This window comes from Pseudophryne corroboree, chromosome 7, assembly GCF_028390025.1.
Source record: "Pseudophryne corroboree isolate aPseCor3 chromosome 7, aPseCor3.hap2, whole genome shotgun sequence".
In the NCBI taxonomy this organism is placed as follows: Eukaryota; Metazoa; Chordata; class Amphibia; order Anura; family Myobatrachidae; genus Pseudophryne; species Pseudophryne corroboree.
This window is the reverse complement of record NC_086450.1, coordinates 24,835,964-24,850,325: the sequence shown is the minus strand read 5'-3', so window position 1 is coordinate 24,850,325 and position 14,362 is coordinate 24,835,964. Positions and strand designations below refer to the sequence as shown.

At 48.5% G+C, this 14,362-nt stretch overlaps 1 protein-coding gene across 1 annotated transcript in view; it reads left to right on the top strand.

The window, feature by feature from the left end:
* The window catches only part of MUC13 (mucin 13, cell surface associated), a 33,621-nt gene extending 28,152 nt beyond the window's left edge, over positions 1-5,469 (top strand). The window contains exons 6-9 of the mRNA XM_063932228.1: positions 316-353; positions 1,639-1,726; positions 2,177-2,381; positions 4,339-5,469. Of these exons, the coding sequence (XP_063788298.1) occupies positions 316-353; positions 1,639-1,726; positions 2,177-2,381; positions 4,339-4,380 (373 nt within the window). The 3' untranslated portion in view covers positions 4,381-5,469. The remainder of the gene's footprint in view (positions 1-315; positions 354-1,638; positions 1,727-2,176; positions 2,382-4,338) is intronic.
* Positions 5,470-14,362: the final 8,893 nt, after the last annotated feature.

The following is a 14,362-nucleotide window of genomic DNA, read 5'->3' as shown; positions in this document are numbered from 1 at the left end:
AACTAACGAGCGAACAACTCGGAATCACGCCCTATGGGCAATGTAATAAAATCACTGAACGCATAAAAGGATCCTGTGACCCCTCGCTCTCATGATTAATGTCAGACATAAATGAAATGAGCAGTTTAGAAGTAAAAGGCGAAGTTTAAGGTAATGAAGATACCGAAAAGTGGGCGAGCAGTGGTGTCACAAATACCAGTGGGGGCACAAACCATATTACAAATTTTGTTTCTGATTATTAAAAAATGAATGCATTTTTGACATTTGTTTTAATGATTGCCACCACTGACGATCCCTCACCTGGTTTTCTTGCAGATGTGACTTCGGTTACTCGGGAGAGAATTGTAAAGACAGTAAGTTTCTAGTACTGACACATAGACCCGCGCCCGCCTCTTACGCGCGAACTCGACCCTGGCAGTCCTTGGGGCCACAGTGTTCTAGACTAGTCGGTCTCACAGATAATCTGATCTGACACATGTCATTTATATCAGTTTTATAACAGAAATATATCCTATATCACATATGTAACCGTCTTATATCAGCATTTAGGATCTGCTGCAGCCAGTCAGAAGAATTAAGGTTAATACCGGCGTTGTTGCTACGGGTTACAGCAGCAAGACCCAAAGTAATAAATTACAAAGTAACTAGGGAGCCAATGTATCAGGGTTACACTGCTATTTCCAGCAATAATCCTCTAGGGGGGTGAAATTTGGGGAAGCCCATTTAACAATTTCAGTATCCTGACAGCACTTGCATCAAACATCAAAGTTATCTATTATCTGAACACACATTTGTATCGTGTATAGCCTAGGTTATTTGGCGAGGAAAACACAATTATTTGAAATATCAGGTTTATCACTGTGATCAAATATTAATAAATAGTTCCGTGAAGCATCTTACTATACCACCAATTATATTATTACTTTACGTCAGACCTTATAGAAGACTTGAAGGAGGGGTAACAAATGTAAAGATCAAACAGACAGAATGGAATCATTCTCTGGCTAATCCCTAATGTACCAATTCTCCAGAATAGCCCAATCTGGTTACACACTGAACTGGTGGACCCGACTGAGATATATTAACCAGTTTGGACTACCCTTCGAGGTTGCGGCATTTTCCATTACGGCAAATTTCTTTTCCTTCTTCAACAAATTTAAAGGTGGACTGATGTAAGCGTCACTCATTCTTACTCTGACAGACTCACAAACTTCATGGAGTATTCCGGATCCCTTTTATATTTTTTACGCGTTTCGCAGCGAATTGTCATCAAGGGCCCGCCTCACACTGCATGATGAGTTACACTACTGCGCAGCGGGAGGCCGGGCCTATGAATCTCATGTAAAAGTGAGGGAATGGGATCTGGGATTGGGGACTACTCTCCCAGGAGGGGAGGTCCAAGAAGTAAGCAAGTGTGGTTTACCCGAGGCGGAGGTGAAATGCGTAGGATAGTGGTACTGTATATCTACCTGCAGATATTATTCTGCACTGCATCAGCAGTGAGCACTTCTAGATTGATAGGCTGCGATAGATAGATAGATAGATAGATAGATAGATAGATAGACACAAACAATAATAATAAATATTCTCTAAGGCTAGGTAAACGGGCCTAATGTCTTCTTATGTTCTTCTCCCCAGATTTCCTTCTTATCCTGGTCATAGTTGGAGCAGTGCTCGGCGCTGCTGTTGTCGCTTTACTTGGCGCAGTTATTGGCGTTTCCACCAGGTGAGGCACTCATGAGACTTGAACAGTAGTCGGCTTGACTGGCAAATATACCCTCTGAGACCCCTGTCCCTTGCCCCTGGTAATGTGCCGCCCCAAGCATGCGTCTCCAGGGGCTGTCATGGTTGCCGCTGCCTGTATAGTGATGGGGGGGTCAGAAATCTGCATGCTGGAATCATTATCGCAGATCCCTCTTTAGTAATATGACAATCTGCCACAAGATGGCGCTGACACACAGGGGTATTCAACATATGGCGTAGCAGCCATCCATTTATTGTGCAACTACACATCCCTGCATTCTCCGCCATTGGTATAACAGGCCTTAATAGAAAATTGTGGCATGGCATGCTGGGTTGTGTAGTTCCACAGCAGCTAGAGGACCATATGTTGAATACTCCTGAGTTATAGTGTGACCTGAATGCTTTACCATGATCCTTCTCCTAAACACTACAGGTGCAAGAAAGAAAAGAAGAACACTGAGCACACAAAGTTAATTAATAAGGCTGACGAGGTGTCAGTAGAAGCAAGTCCGGTGCCTCAGAGCCTGTTCCCCAAAGTGCGAGCAAAGCCTAATATGGGTCATGTGAACACTGCGGTCAATGTCTATGAAGAAAATGATGCGCCGAGCCTCTCCATTCCGCAACGGGATTACGATGAGGTGCGTATTAGCGTGTTACAGTCTATTAGGCGGCAGTAAGTGCGTCTTAGGCTGTAGCGGCCCTAGGACCTAATTATAAGTTGGCAGTAAAGCAAACTAGAGCCAGTAACTTTGCACCTGGGTAACACCATGCTGCACTGCAGGTGGGGCAGATGTACATGTGCAGAGAGATCAGAAAGGTGGGGTGTGTCCTAGGCTAACACAAATCTAAATTGCAGTGGAAAAATAAAGCTGTCCGGCATTTGTGGGCTACATGCAAAAGCAGCCAGTATTTACCCTGCATGCAGGGGAGTATTACGTAAAGCCCGAGGGGACCTGTGTCCAGCGAGTTTCTCCTCTGGGCATCTCTTCCCAAGCACTGAATCTTACCTTGTGCCAGCAAGCAGGGCCCTCCTCCTCCAGAAGATGGCGCCACAGAAGAGAAGGGATTCGCTTGCTGGTGCAAGGTAAGTAAACGCTTGGTGCAGTGTGTGCGGTGTGGGGCCCCTCTGAACCCGGGGACCAAGGTGCACCGCTCATCCTGCACCAATTATAAATACGCATCTACTTTCATACAAAAATAATGTATTTGCCCCCTTTGCAGTGCAACATGTTTTGTTCCAGATGCTTTTGATTTGCTCCCAAATGAGAATAGAGTAGCGCAGAGACCGCTGATATGGGTGGACATTCCGAGTTGTTCGCAAGCTGCATTAATTCGCTGCGCAGGGATCAGGCAAAAACTCGGCACTTCTGCGCATGCGTATGCAGCGCAATGCGCACCCGCGTCGTACAATTGCAACAAACGATGTAGTTTCACACAAGGTCTAGCGAAGCTTTTCAGTCGCACTGCTGGCCGCAGAGTGATTGACATGAAGTGGGCGTTTCTGGGTGTCAACTGACAGTTTTCAGGGAGTGTTTGAAAAAACGCAGGCGTGGCTGGGTGAACGCAGGCGTGGCTGGGTGAACGCAGGGCGTGTTTGTGACGTCAAAACAGGAACTGAATGGTCTGAAGTGATCGCAAGCGCTGAGTAGGTCTGGAGCTACTCTGAAACTGCACAAAAATATTTTGTAGCCGCTCTGCGATACAAACCGTTCGCTCTTCTGCTAAGCTAAAATACACTCCCAGTGGGCGGCGACATAGCGTCTGCACGGCTGCTAAAACCTGCTAGTGAGCGAACAACTCGGAATGACCCCCATTGTCACTTTACGCCAAACACATCGCAGAAATAGACTCCGTTCGGAGGCCCTGTTCCCTGCGTGTGCACTTTGATAAATCTGGGAGTTGCTATCGCTCTCTGCAGATCACACTGCAAATGTGATATTGATAAATGGGCAAAGTCCCTGCACTAGCTGTAACCTGCTTTACCAGCCACCCCCTTCCTGGTATAGCTGGACAGTCGCTGCTGCACTGGTGCGTGGTCACCGCATGGTGTTTCCCAGGTAGCTGTTTCCATGGGGATCCGGTCTGAAGATCGACACTGTCTAGGTCGACAATGTTTAGGTCGACCGCTATAGGTCGACAGTCACTAGGTCGACAGGGTTGGAAGGTCTACAGGGTTTCTAGGTCGACATGTGCTAGGTCGACAAGTCAAAAGGTCGACATGAGTTTTTCAAAAAAAAAATTCTTTTTTTTTTACCTTTTTCATACTTAACGATCCACGTGGAGTACGATTGGAACGGTAATCTGTGCCGAGCGAAGCGGCAGCGGAGCGAGTCTCCTTGCCCATAGCATGGCGAGGTAAGCGAGCCATGCGAGGGGACACGGTGCACTAATTGGGGTTCCCGGTCACTGTACGGAGAAAACTACACCAAAAAAACATGAAAAACTAATGTCGACCTTTTGACCTGTCGACCTAGCACATGTCGACCTAGTGACTGTCGACCTATAGTGGTCGATCTAGACACTGTCGATTTGATGATCTACACCCGTTTCCATGGCATTGCATTCATGTTGTTCTTCTCTCTCATCCCATTACAGAATCCATGGTATGAAATGTCACGGAAGGATAGACAGTACTAGGAAACCCAGGGGAGGATTTAGGACAGTAATGGACCCCAATAACCACCTGAGGGGGGACTTTTACCTCAGAAGTGCAACGTATCAAGTTTTCTCAAGAGACCAAAAAAAATCCAAACTTTCAATTGGGACAGATGACTCTGCGGGATTATTGCAGCTCAGGGATGTGAGGAAGAATATCAGATCGCTTCAATCCTGGATTGCTGGGATTAGGGGTCAGGCCTGGATTAGGCCGCTGGCTAGATCTGTGGATATAGAATTATGGGGCCTATTTATTTTAGGGCGAAGAGCTCTGTAGCTGGGAAATACGGGTGTTTTATTTCATTTAAAGTTTTTTTTTATTATTAATATCATTTAAACCCTAATCTGTTCTTTCTTCTGTGAGCGGGTGATTCGGCCCACGCACCATTGCAAAGAATGGTTTATACTTTTACCATTTTTTTGTATTTTTTTTATTGCGCAATAGTTCCGTCTCCATTGCCGTAGCGGCCAGGAGCCCAATGAAAAGTAGGCCTCTAAAATTTGATATAAATTCAGATCTAGGACGCGGAGCTGTTATTTAGATGATACAATTAAGGATATATTTCTACTATTTTGTTTATTGTCTTTTTTTTTTTTTAATGTTTTTTTTAAACTATATTTAACTCGAGAGTCTCTTATCTACCTGGCCCACCGGAGGGGGTGAGTGAAAGGTCGTCTCCCGCTCTAATGGACTTGGGGCAATTGTTTAGTTTTTTTACCCCTTGGTAAAACAACTCTGGGCGCAAGAACCTCATAACAGCTTTGATGCTTTATAAGTTTTTGCGTTTTTTTTTAATGCTATATATTAAGATTGTACTGTTTATTTTTTTATATCCACTGAACTTATTGGCAGGTACAATAAGTCCCTTTTAGAGAATGAGAGGAGGGGTGTGAGCAGTGTCAGGCACTTACGGAGTCTCAGATCCCACAGATGGCGTCTCCGGCTTCATAGGCCAGCACTGAAGATCTGCCGCCGCATGGAGACCACATTGCACTTGATGTACAGAACCTGCTTTACCCTGTAATTTATTTTAAACTTTTTAATCTTAATAAAGTAATTTAAGTCTGTGACGAGCTGTGAATTACGTGGAGCTGGCAGGAATTACAGGGCGTGACAACCGTACATTGTATTTTATAATATCTGGTCCTCACTTTGCACTTTATAAACATTCGCTGCTCTGTCCAATGCCAGTCGCTCACTTCTGTTTCTGGATCAGATTAGTCTCTGCCTTTGAGTCCATGCACACTTCATTCCCTGCCTGGAAAACGGGCACAGCGGGCAGCCTCTCCGCCTCTGTCCCACAAGTGGCTGATAACAGAAGACAATAGCTGTTGAAAGTGTATAAACAATGAGCCTCCATCCGTTTTGCAGACTCTGCCGGAGCTGTGCTCATGTCAGATATTATTAGTAAAGTGATAGAACCCAACACATTTACTGAATGTTAATCTCATTGCAACCATTCATTGACCCATCTTCAGTTGCGCAATGAATGTCTCTGCGTGCTGAGGGCGTGCAGACTGCAAGCTCGCTGAGCTGTTCAGTTCTTTGTCAGCTTTTATTTTTCCTACATTAAATGATTGCAGCTGAAGCTTGTATGTTACAGAGCGCTGTCAGGCAGATTATTTCATGTGATGGACTGGTATATGTGATTAGTCCGTGCAAGTGACGTTTCACCATTGTACAAGAAGTTAAGGGCCCTGGTGAAAGGTAGCAAAACTGCTCCCAGCGTATAACTGCCCCAGGGTACCTGCAAGAGGGGGCAGGAGGGAAATTACCCCCAAGTGGTGTCACATGAGTACCTACTGACCCTAGCGTATAACTGCCCCAGGGTACCTGCAAGAGGGGGCAGGAGGGAAATTTCCCCCTAGTGGTGTCACACGAGTGCTTACTGATTCCAGTGTATAACTGCCCCAGGGTACCTGCAAGAGGGGACAGGAGGGAAATTACCCCCTAGTGGTGTCACATGAGTGCCTACTGATACCTGAATATAGCTGCCCCAGGGTACCTGCAAGAGGGGGCAGGAGAGAAATTACCCCTAGTTGTGTCACATGAGTACCTACTGATCCCAGCATCTAACTGTCCCAGGGTACCTGCAAGAGGGGACAGGAGGGAAATTACCCCCTAGTTGTGTCACATGAGTACCTACTGATCCCAGCAAATAACTGCCCCAGGGTACCTGCAAGAGGGGACAAGAGGGAAATTACCCCCTAGAAGTGCAATTACAGTCAACTCAGAGGCGAGCGTACGCTGATTTATGTTTACACACACACACACACACACACACACACACACACACACACACACATATATAATATATCATGTTTAGTAGAATGTCACACATTAACAAGCAACAATGGATGTTAGCTTCATATGTGACTGTGGTTGCCATGGTAGTCACATGACAATGTGGAAAATCTGCAGGACGATCATTCAATAGTAACAGTCTGGTTAAACAAACCAGGGGAAAGAGTTAATTACCTAGCAGCTTCTTATAGCTTGAGTAATTTATGCAGGGCCGAAACTAGGATTTTCGTCACCCGGGGCAAGGCAGTAATTCTTCCCCCCCCCCCCCCCCCAAAAAAAAAACAAAAAAAACTATCAGACTAAAACAATCAGATTGTCAAAAGTTTTGAAAAAGGGGACACTACTGGACAATATTCCCCTATGTGCCTCAAATGCCCTATGCGTCACATGCCCCGCCAGCGTGTTCAACTACATGCTCCTCTGTGTGTCCCCATACATTGCACTATATTGTAACACTTCATCACTGCACTAAATTCCCCTATCCACTGCACTACATCACTGCACTACATGCCCCTATGCACTGCACTACATAGTACCCTATATGCTACACTACATCACTACACTACATCCCCTTATATGCTACACCACATCAGTGCACTACATGCCCCTATATACTGCAATACATTACTACACTACATACCCTATATGGTACACTACATCACTGCACTACACCACCCTATGAGCTACACCAAATCCCCTCACCTGGGAGGCAAAGCGGAGGTTGATTCTGCTAACTGGGAGCACAGTGCGCTTCTATAGCTTGTACGGTACACTGCACGCTAGTCGCAGCACTGCATGGCAAAGAAGAGAGTTTAAGACAGTAGCCAACATGGGAGAGATCCCAGGTACTGGAGCTCACCCACACAGCGCTGGAGCCGGGCAGACAGGTGGGTCAGATACACTGCCCTGGGAGCTGTCTGCTGTCTCACTGGAGCAGCACAGCACTGCCGGTAAACCCCCCCCCCCCCCCCAAAAAAAACAAAAAAAACCCCTGCTCCTCTGTAACTCCTTAGCGCCCCCTCAAATCCTGCACCCGGGGCGCATTCCCCCTTAGCCCCCCCCTAGTTACGGCCCTGATTTATGTAAAGTGGACGTTCTTATATAAAGGTCTCCATAGAAAGCATAGGACAAGGTTTCAAATGTGACACTTCCACGGACAGTGGGCCTAATTCTGAGTTGATCGCAGCAGCAATTTTGTTAGCAGTTGGGCAAAACCATGTGCAGGGGGGCAGATGTAACGTGCAGAGAGAGTTAGATTTGGGTGGGGTGTGTTCAAACTAAAATATAAATTGCAGTGTAAAAATAAAGCAGCCAGTATTTACCCTGCACAGAAACAAAATAACCCACCCAAATCTAACTCTCTCTGCACATGTTACATCTGCCCCCCCCCCTGCAGTGCACATGGTTTTGCCCAAACTTAGTGCCGTGATCAACTCAGAATTACCCCCATTAGTATAAAATCAGCGTTACAGTGAACTTAATCTGCAATTTAATGACCTGATGAGTTTCACATGAATTGCTTGTAAACTGTGTTATCTGACGTTACATTGGAATTAGTGTCGGACTGGGGCATGAAGGGCACACCGGGGGAATGCAGTGATAGGGGACCATACTTAGGGGTGTGGCCAGCCTCCACAGAGTCTTGAAATACACAATAGACTTGTGCAGTGTAATGCAACATATCTACCATGTATAATACAAGTGCACAGTCTGGAACCTGATCCCTAGAGGAAAGAGTGGGCCCTCAGGCAGTGGGGCCCAGCGGTGGTTTCCCTGGTACCCCTGTGGGCCAGTCCGACCCTGATATTTGGAATTATGCGTCTGCATACACCTGTTATATAAACAGTTGTGGGTCTGATTCAGAAATGTACATAAGCCCGATTTTTTAGTGTTGAGCAAATATCATCTGTCTGCGCAGGTGTGTAAGTCGCACTGCACGTGAGCCACGATAGACGATTTATTAGCAAAGTGATTGGCAGTCAGGGACCGTTTGAGGGGGGGGGGGGGGTAATGGAGGAGAGGCAAAAACGCAGGTTTGGTGCAAAGGTTTTGGGTAATTTTATTGCTTGCGATAGCGACTTCATACGTAGTTACAGTGGGGTCGATTCAATTCACCGACAGTTGAATAGCGCCGGGACTTAGCTCCCAGTGCTATTCAATACAGCGCCAAGTGACACTAATTGTCAGGAAATCTTCTCACACCCCCGGGGGATGAGAGAGGAACTCTGCCAAAAGTGCTGACTCGCGGCCGGCGCAAGGCTGATTCTGTCGGGAATCAGCATCGCGGCGGGGAGTTAAGTCTGAGAATGCCCGTTCTCCCGACAAAACAACCTGTTAAGTCCGGGAGAACGGGCATTCGCCGACTTAACTTGAGCTGAATTGAATTGCGCCGGGAGCTAATTCCCGGCGCTATTCAACTGTCGGTGAATTGAATCGACCCCAGTGTCTCCAGAGCCTCCCTTCCTGTGCCCATGCTAAGCGACCATAGGGCTAATCAGACCTTCGGTAATTGACTGATCTGCGGCGGGTGCTGCATCTTTGTACACAGCCTGCTGGGATTTGGAAAGTGGGCGTCTCTCAATACATATCCAGGCTCAGGGCCATCTTTTCGTATGGACTCAATGGGATCTTGCCCAAGGGCCCCAGGAGTATAAGGGCCCTAGGCTGATGGCTCTTTCCAGGGGTACCAGATTTTTGAAAATCGGCCCTGGGGAACTGGAGATATCCGACTTGAAAGCAGTGGTCCCCATCCATGCCTGTTAATTGCTCTTACCAGCCAGATATCTCGGGTTCTGTCCATACTCCAAAAGCTGGGACTCTCCCCTTTCAGTGGACACTGGCAGCTTGTCTCTACTATGCCCAGAACCAGAGAGATCAGCCGTCCAACAGCCGGTCCCTGCTCCAGCTCCACACGCCTAGTATGCAGTTTTATATGTTCATTGGTGGATTGCTCTGACTCCTGAACTCTGATCCCCAAGTCTCCAGTACCTCCTGAAAGGTGTCCCCAGTACCTCCTGAATGGTGGGACCCTCTAGTTTTTTATCCCATTCAGAAATATATTTTCAGGAGCTTGAGATATCTGCAGTCAAGCAAGCTGCCCTCCCACCGGAAAATGATAAAAGATTAAGCCCACTTCACTATCCACCCCTCCCCTACGTATTAAACACCCCCTACCACCCTGGAAGTCATGTACTGGGGCCCCTTCATTCAGCCCAATGCCCCTTCTACAGTTTAGCCCCATCTGTGCAGTAAAGGAGTAATTAGCAGAAATTACTGCTCCAGGTCCTACATGCTGAGCGGAAGATAGAACACCCCCTACTGCCTGCGGGACATCAAAGCTGCCGCTGATAGCACCCCCCACCCCTACCGCTGGAGGATAGGTAGGGGGCCCAGTGCATTGCTGTGCAAAGGGGCCTACACTGCTGTTAAGACAGCCCTGTCCACGCTTCAGCGTCATTTGCATATTTTTGCACAGCTGCTGCGCACACACTCACAGCTGCGACTGCATTAGCGTACAGCTCTGAATCAGACCCAATATCAAAGATATTACAATCTTTAGAGGTTTAAGACTATCCATCCGTCTTCATGCAGGCTGGCCCATCCTTAGTATGGGACTTACACCCAGTCCATGCTGGGCACATAAGATCAGTCAGGAACTGGAGCCCCATCTCCGTATGCACGCGCCAAGCGAGCCCGCGAGACATGTATTCTGACGTACGCACAGTAACCGCCATGTTGCTGCACATTTCACGCACAGAAGGATACATCAAGGAATGGACGACTCCGCCTGCACTCTCAGTGCGCCCGACTGCATTCTGTGCCGCATGCGCAGTTTGCAGATTTTTTGGGAGATCCATCCACATACGTCCCAGAATCAGGTCCCAAATATCCGGAGCGGTCCTGGCGCATGTACGGAAAAGGAGGCCCAGTCCGAGCTTATACTGCCGCACATAAACATTCTCTTCATAAGTTTCCGGATTCCGGTAGCAGGAGGAGTTGGTTCTACACACCCTAATTTCCCTGATTTCCAAATACACAACAAGGTGCTAAACTGCTGTGGCTGAGAGTACCGCGCACAGATGTAGGCGCACACCACTAACACCACATACCGGGCCTGATTCTGAGTGGCAGGCACTGCTGATGTCGGGCGTAGCGCAGCGATGTGTTGTTACTGCGCATGTGTGTAATATCTGCAGATATTGTGTCCATAGAGAGTCACAGTTGCGATTTCAGACGCATGCAGGGAGAAGTGCAGTAATAATGCAGTGCCTGGGCGGTGACAGGGAGGGGGCTTAGCCAGAGCCGACCCTAATCAATATGATGCCCTAGGCAAGATAATGTCTGGTGCCCCCTAGCACCGCGCTGCTAGTTCCACCTCTGCGATTTACACATTATGCCAATCTTAATTAATGCCCTTATACACATAATGTCCCTTACACATATGCCGCACACTATTGCACAACAAATCTACCCACACACAGCACTCACACGGCCGCTAACACTGTGACCTCTGCCTCTGCTTGGATACAGATGTGTCCTCATACATCTTGCCTCAATATGCCATGCAGCTCCCGGCCAGCTCTGCCAACGTTGGGCGCCTTTTTTTGCAGAAAATGCGTCTTATTTGCATAGCTATGTGACTAGGATGCACAAGCAGCTTCTGCTGATTAACATGATATGTGGCATGCCTATATTCTGTGTGTGACTGTGGCTGTATCTGCATACGAAATGCTACGTTACAGCGATTTCCAGGAATACACTGTTACCTAGCATGTCATATGCAGATTCAGCCGCAGCCACACACAGAACATAGGCATGCCGCATATCATTTTAATCAGCAGAATCAGCTTGTGCCCATAGGCATTCCAAATGCCTGTGTGTGACGGCCCGCGTTACATACGCAATTGATTTGAGGTCAACCCCTGGCTGTGTAGCCTGGCTGCCCTGGCAGGCGGTCCGGCGCCATTTTTTTCCTCGAGCAGCTGCGTGTAATGGCAGGCACGTAGCCACCCCAAAAACGGTCTGTACACGCCTGCGTTGCCTGGACCGCGCTTGCGAAACGCCACGGCGCGGACCCCACGACTGTCGCCGCTGTCAATCACCTGTGATTGACTCCCCTAAGGCCATGGCTAAGATAGTGGGGCGATCTTCTGGATGCCTGAGTCTGACAATCTCCCTGATATATGATCACATGACTTGTGTCACCCATCTCTGCCCGCCATGGCTACATAAAACAATTTGCTCCTACCCCACAGTGGTAACATTCCTAGCCTGTCCCTCTGCAGATTAACCCTACCAGGAGATGGTGACATTAACACTATGGCCCAGGAGGGGTTACCAACAAGGCACAGAATAGGCAAACAACATTGTGTTAATACTGTGGGGCAGGAGGGGGTAATACTGGCCCAGTGTGGGTAGGTTAGTAAGACCTTTTTTTGGGGTCGACCAGTTGCATGTCGACCTTTTGACCCTGTTGACACCCTGGTGTCAATTTATTGACTATCTATCTTGACACTGTCAATCTTTTAATCCACACTGGGCTGTAATATGTTACTCATTATGGGTTAACTATGTGGCAGAAGATATTAGTAACTGGCCCATTACATAGCCAGATTAAGGGGGGGGGGGTGCAGGGCATACTGTACCCCGGGCCCCCCTCTGTCAAGGGGGCCCCCAGCCAGAGCACATTGACATTACTAGCTCTCCCTCTTGTGCAGCAGCAGAACCAGGCTGCCAGAATGTGAGCAGGACCGTATACATTGCAGGCATAGACACAGGAGTATCAGGTTTCATGAGATATCAACGGAGCTTCCTGACCAGAGGAGAGATAGAGAGCTGTAAGTGACCCAGGGATCCCAGCTTCTCCTCCTCCTGCCTGGGTGTCAGGGTTCTGTGCAGTGGCGTGCGGTGAGGTCAGTGGCTGGTGAGGCACTACAGCCATAAAGTCCGCCGAATCCTGCCGATGGCCCTACCGCCGCAAAGCCAATGCCGCCCGCCCCTGAGCAGCTGCCTGCTGCCACCGCCAATGGCTTACAAACTCACCCACCATCAACTGACCCAGCCCTCCGCCACTAATTTGCATCTCAGTCCGATGCCACCAATGCCCGCTGCCTGCATGCTCATCATACTTGTTGTATATTGTACATTTTTATAGAAAAATAAATGAGTGCTTGGGACTGGGAAGGGAGTGGGAGGAGGACATGAATGCAATTTTGTTGTCCAGGGTTTCCATTAACTTAATGGAGAAGGGTCTGAATGGGTTAAAAAAAAAAAATGCGTGAGGTCCCCCCTCCTTAGTATAACCAGCCTCGGGCTTTTTGAGCCGGTCCTGGCTGTTTAAATACTGGGGGAAAAATTGGACAGGGGTTCCCCGTATTTAGACAACCAGCACCGGGCTCTTAGTCCGGTCATGGTTCCAAAAATATGGGGGACAAAAGATGTAGGGGTCCCCCGTATTTTTAAAACCAGCACCGGGCTCCACTAGCCAGGGACATAATGCCACAGCCAGGGGACACATTTATGTAGGTTCCTGCGGCCGTGGCATTACCCCCCAACTAGTCACCACTAGCCGGGGTTCCCTGGAGGAGTGGGGACCCCTTAAATCAAGGATTCCCCCCCTCCAGGCACCCAAGGGCCAGGGGTGAAGCCCGAGGCTGTCCCCAGCACCCCTGGGCGGTGGGTGCCGGGCTGATAGCCATAAATGTGTAAAAAAATATATTGTTTTTTGTTGTGGAACTGCAAGGCCCAGCAAGCCTCTCCCGCTTGCTGGTACTTGGAGAACCTCAAGTACCAGCATGCGGGGAAATAACGGGCCCGCTGATACCTGTAGTTCTACAACAAATAATATACCCAAATAAAAACACCACACACACACACCGTGAAAGTAAAAGTTTATTAAAAACACACTTACACACTCACACATACTTACCTTCATCCCACGCCGATCACGTCCACTTGTCCAGTAGAATCCATTAGGGGTACCTGTAAAAATCAAAATTATACTTACATACTTCAATCCACAGGAGGGGGGAAAGGAGAGAGAGACAGAGAGAGAGAGAAGAGAGAGAGAGAGAAAGAGAAAAAGGAACAGGAGTGCTGTACTCACCACAGGCGCCTCAGGCTGTCCCTGCACTTGACAGAGGCCTCCAGACGCGGCTCCGCAGCAGACAGACACCCGGTGCTGAGGCTGGAGGAGGCTGAAGTTTGCTGGGAGGTTGGAGGAGGAGAGCGCCGGCTGCCGCTGCTTCACTTTCAGCACTTGGCTTCCAGACGCCGGCTCCAGGCCCGCTGCCGCCGCTGCACTTGTCTCATACACAGGGTCCCAGGGATGATCAATGGCCGGGCGCCAGCAGCAGGTGACGGAGTAAGGGGGGGAATGAAGGGAGGGGAGCAGCTTACTGTCCCGCCGCCTCGTATGGATGATTGGACCAGCGTATCCAGCGCTGGATCCGCTGTCCAATCATTTCTGCCTTGCTGACAGTGATGTGGGCTGAAAGCCCATCCCTGTCAGCGAGGCACTTCTGTAGGTGCCGCTTTCCCAATCTTTTTCAATGGGCTTTTACAGCCCAGTTCTTGGCCCTGCCCCCCGCTCGATCCCCGTTTCCATTATCTACGGGAGGCACTGCTATCAGTGCCTCACAAACCTATTTAAAGCCCTAA